The following is a 4,563-nucleotide window of genomic DNA, read 5'->3' as shown; positions in this document are numbered from 1 at the left end:
AGTTTTTTTTTTTTTTTTTTTTTTTTTTTTTTTTTTTGTGTGTGTGTGTCGATATTCTTTATGGCTTTTCATATGTAAGATTATGTCATCTGCAAATAGACATAGTTTTACTTCTTTCTTTTTATCGAGATTTTTTTTTCTTGCTTAATTACCTGAGTTACAACCTCCGCTACAATGTTACATAGAAGTGGCAAGAGTGAGCACCCTTGTTTTGTTCCTGATTTTAGGGGGAAAGTTTTCAGTCTTTAACCATTAAGTTAGTTGTGTAGTTACCTTTATCAAGTTGAGAAATTTTCCTTTTACTCTTAGTTTCTTGAGTGTTTTTATTATGAAATAGTATTAGATTTTTTCAAATGCTTTTTCTGCATCTATTAAGATAATCATGCAGTTTCCCCCTTTATTGTATTATTATGATATATTCCATTGGTTTTCATATATTGAACCAACCTTGCATTCCTAAGATAAATACTACTTGGTCATGGAGTATCATCCTTTCTATGTGCTGCTGGATTAGGTTTGGTTTGCTAGTATTTTGTTGAGGATTTTTGTGTCTATATTCATAAAGGATATTGGTCTATAGTTTCCTTTTTTGTGTGATGTTTCCATCTGTTGTTGGTATTAGGATAATTCTGACCTCATAGAATGAGTTAGGAAGTGTTCCTTTCTCTTCTTTTTGGTTTGTAAAGAATTGATGTTAATTCTTTTGTGAATACTTGGTAGAACTACCAGTGAAGCCTGTGTCTAGCCTTTTTTTGAGGGGGGGGGAGAGATTTTTAGATTATGAACTCAATCTCTTTACTTGTTATAGGTGTATCTATATTTTCTATATATTTTTTCAATTTTTCTATTTCTTCTTGAGTAAGATTTGGTAGGTTCTGTCTTTCTAGAATTTGTCCATTTTTTTCTAGGTTATCAAATTTGTTGGCATAAAATTGTTCATTATATTCTCTTATAATTCTTCATATTCTGTAAGGTAAGTATTGATGTCTCCTTTCTCACCCTGATTTTAACAGTTTGAGTCTTCTCTCTTTTTTTATTGGTTAGTCTACCTATAAGTTTGTCAATTTTGTTTATCTTCTCAAAGAACCAGTTTTTAAGTTTGTTAATTTTCTCTATTGTTTTTCTATTCTTTATTTTTTTGTTTGTTTCCATTCAAATCTTTATTTCCTCCCTTCTCTTTGTTTTGAGTTTATTTTATTCTTCTTTTTCTAGTTTCTAGAAGAATTTTATGTTACTGAGCTGAGATCTTTCTTGTGTTTAATGTAGGTGTTTATAGCTATAAATTTCCTTCTGATCACTGACTTTGGTGCATTCCATGAGTTTTGGTGTATGATGTTTTCATTTTCATTTATCTTAAATTATTTTCTGATTTCCCTTTTGATTTCTTCTTTGACTCATTGGCTGTTTAGGAGTATGTTGTGTAATTTCCATATACATGTGAATTTCCAACTGTTCTTCTGTTATTGATTTCTAATTCTGAAAGATTTCAATCTTTATGACCACCAACTATATTTGACCTTCTGTCAGAAGCATTTTCCATGTGGACTCCTTCCTTTTAATTCCCACTACTAGAACCCTTAGCAGCCCTCTTAACCTCCCATGCAGACTATTGGAAAATTTTAATAATTGCTATATTCCATTGTCTCTGCGATCTTCTCCTTTCAAGCCTAGCCTACAAACTACTGCCAGATGAATCTTAAGATATCCCCCAGTTCAGTTCCTCCTATTTGTTGACAAAATCAGGCCTTATTTTTTAACTTGTCTTTAAGGTCTTCTGCAACAGGGATCTAACATATCTTTGCCATCCTCAGAAGGCCTTATTTTTTTAACTTGTCTTTAAGGTCTTCTGCAACAGGGATCTAACATATCTTTGCCATCCTCAGTTCTGAAATGCTTTTGCTTTGGGCCATGACTGCAGAAATAGTCACATTAAATAAAACAGAATATACCGTCTATGACTAATCTGTTATCAGATCTTACCACTGTTAAAAATCTACCTGTGGGGGCCGGCCCAGTGGCGCACTGGATAGTGCGCCGCTTGGGAAGCGCGGCGGCGCTCCTGCCCGAGGGTTTGGATCCCACATACAGACCGGTTCCCGCTCACTGGCTGAGCGAGGCGCGGGAGCAACACCGAGGGTCGCGATCCCATTGCCGGTCCCCGGTCCGGTACGGGGGCGACACTGAGGGTTGCGATCCGTTGCCGGACACGAAAAAAGACAAAAGACAAAAAAAAAAAAAAAAAAAAAATCTACCTGTGGATTAAGACTGAAGACTCTTTGTTCCTCCTGTCCTCCCAATTACTGATTTTTAAACTAATTAGTTACTCCTTGTTTGTTTCTATCTGAGAGATGGGAATTCTAGGAAAATTTGAAAGTTGTTCAGTTACTTCCCTTTTAAACTCTGTGACTCTTAGCATTGTCATCTTTGCATATCCCATTGTAATTATTGAGTCAGAGGTTAAGAAGATTAAAATGAAATGAGGACCTGTTGCACACCATCAGCAAAATATTATGGTCTGTGCTATTTACAATACTTGATGTAGCTCATTAGTGGAGAAGCCCCTCTTTTGTCCTTCGGTACCCAGCCTAAGTGACCCTTCTTCTGTGAAATCTTCACTGTTACCTCTTCAAAAGTGATCTCTTCCTTCTGGATGCCTCCAGCACTTTACTTCTTATAACTCCTTACTTTTATTATATTTATATATATGCTTTTTTTTCTCCACTAGTCTATAAACTCTTTGAGGAATGAGAAATCTTTTGAACACTAAATGTTTTGCACATAATAGGGAGTCATGTAAATATTTTTGAGACGAGTGAATAAGTAACTTTTAATGCATTTTATTTGCCTTTTTTCCAGTCCTACAGACCCGAACTTATTTCATCTCTTTCCTGGACCTGCTAAATGCTCCTCAGACCCTTTTTTAATTTAGCACTGCTCTTCACCTTTATTTGCTGCTTGTCTTCTTTACCTGTTCCTATAATGGTGATTCCCCGCTGCTGAAGTATCTGCCATGGCTTCATCTTAGAATGTCTGTCCCAAATTATTCTTTTTAGCTCCCAAGTCCTCGTGGACTTTCTCCCATTTATTTCTTCCTATTTTCTAATCCATTTTCTCTATTATCTCTATTTTAGATAGTGAAGTGATCAGATATATTGGCCCTAGCTACCCTACTTATTTTTCTTATTATCCTATTGCCACTTCAGATCCTCCTGTCAGGGTCTTCCTCATTCTCATTTCTGTCTATTCTTTGTTGAAATTGTCATCTTTGCTATAAAAACCTTCTCCATTACTTAAGTGCAAAATTATATCTCTATCCATTGACTTCAAATATGTTTTTCTGCTGACACATTGCCTTCATTATTACAAGACAGAAGGGATGGTGTCGTATCTTTTTATATTTCCTGGGACACTATTACTAGCACATAGTAGACACTCAGCACATATTTGTTAAAGGGAGGAATAAATATATTTAAAACTTAGATTTTCTTTCTTGGGACCTTCAGGCTACTCCTGAAATTATATTCAACCTCTATTAAAAAATTTTGTGATCTCTTGTGAAAGAAGATACCAATATTCCTTAATTCTTAATCGGACAATGGTTTTGTAAGCTGAAATGTTATTATGATATACGTACCTATATTTGAAATTTCACTGTTATCCTATTATTACAAGGATACATACACATTTGAAACTTTGTTTTAGATCAGATACTCTTTCAGGATTTCACATTAAGGGAAATGGGAAAATAAAATACATGATTTTGTTGATTTGTATCTTGTTTTTAAGTCATTGTGAAATTGATATAATAGCATGAAATATCAGGAGAGTTGAACTAGGCCCTCCCTTGGTTTAATCAGATATTCACATTTTAGCTTTAAACTAACAAGTACATTCCCTGGTGAACATTTAGAAGACTGGAGAGAAGTATCTCCTAATACCCAATAAAGTTTGTCTTCATATTTTTGAAAAGTGCAGAAATCATAGTTCTAAGAATTAGATTAATGTCCTTTTCATAGCCTCACATCCTTGAGTCATTTTCTGTTGCTATGATTTAAAATTTCTTTTCCTAGGAGAAGTGAAATATTCTAGCACTTACATTTCAGAGAGTGGATAAAGTCACTTAGCAATACACCTCTCTATGAAGACCTTTGGATGTCCAGAAATTACCGTTAATGCTTAATGTAAAAGGAGTAATTCACTGAAAGTGTTGACTTTTAAAAGTCTTTTGTTCTTTCAAGGTGGTTTCCAGAAGTGCAGAATATTTATTACCAAGGTAATAAAAAAAAGCAATTGCCAACTGGTGACAGCAGTGCCAAATTGGAATCTTTTTTCAACTGTGCTGCTACACTTATGACTTTACAGCTTCAGGACCTCGTTTTAGTCTCCATGCAAGATTTCACAGACTTAATTGCACAACCTCCAGTAAGTGCAGCCCAGTTATATCAATTGCATTTACTAATTTATTTTCACTTCTTTCAGAGAGGAAAATTATAGAATATATTTTCCAGTGAGAGAGCAGAAAGTACATCTTTAGACCTATCACACTTACCTGTTAAAAAAAAA

General features: G+C 34.5%; 1 protein-coding gene across 1 annotated transcript in view; it reads left to right on the top strand.

Moving 5' to 3' along the window:
- Positions 1-4,563, top strand: part of DNAH7 (dynein, axonemal, heavy chain 7) — a 250,129-nt gene that overhangs the window by 35,453 nt on the left and 210,113 nt on the right. Inside the window, 1 exon segment of the mRNA XM_008563289.1 lies at positions 4,239-4,422. Within this exon segment, the coding sequence (XP_008561511.1) occupies positions 4,239-4,422 (184 nt within the window).

This window comes from Galeopterus variegatus, unplaced genomic scaffold (assembly GCF_000696425.1).
Source record: "Galeopterus variegatus unplaced genomic scaffold, G_variegatus-3.0.2 Scaffold172, whole genome shotgun sequence".
In the NCBI taxonomy this organism is placed as follows: domain Eukaryota; kingdom Metazoa; phylum Chordata; class Mammalia; order Dermoptera; family Cynocephalidae; genus Galeopterus; species Galeopterus variegatus.
This window is presented reverse-complemented; position numbering and strand designations above follow the sequence as displayed.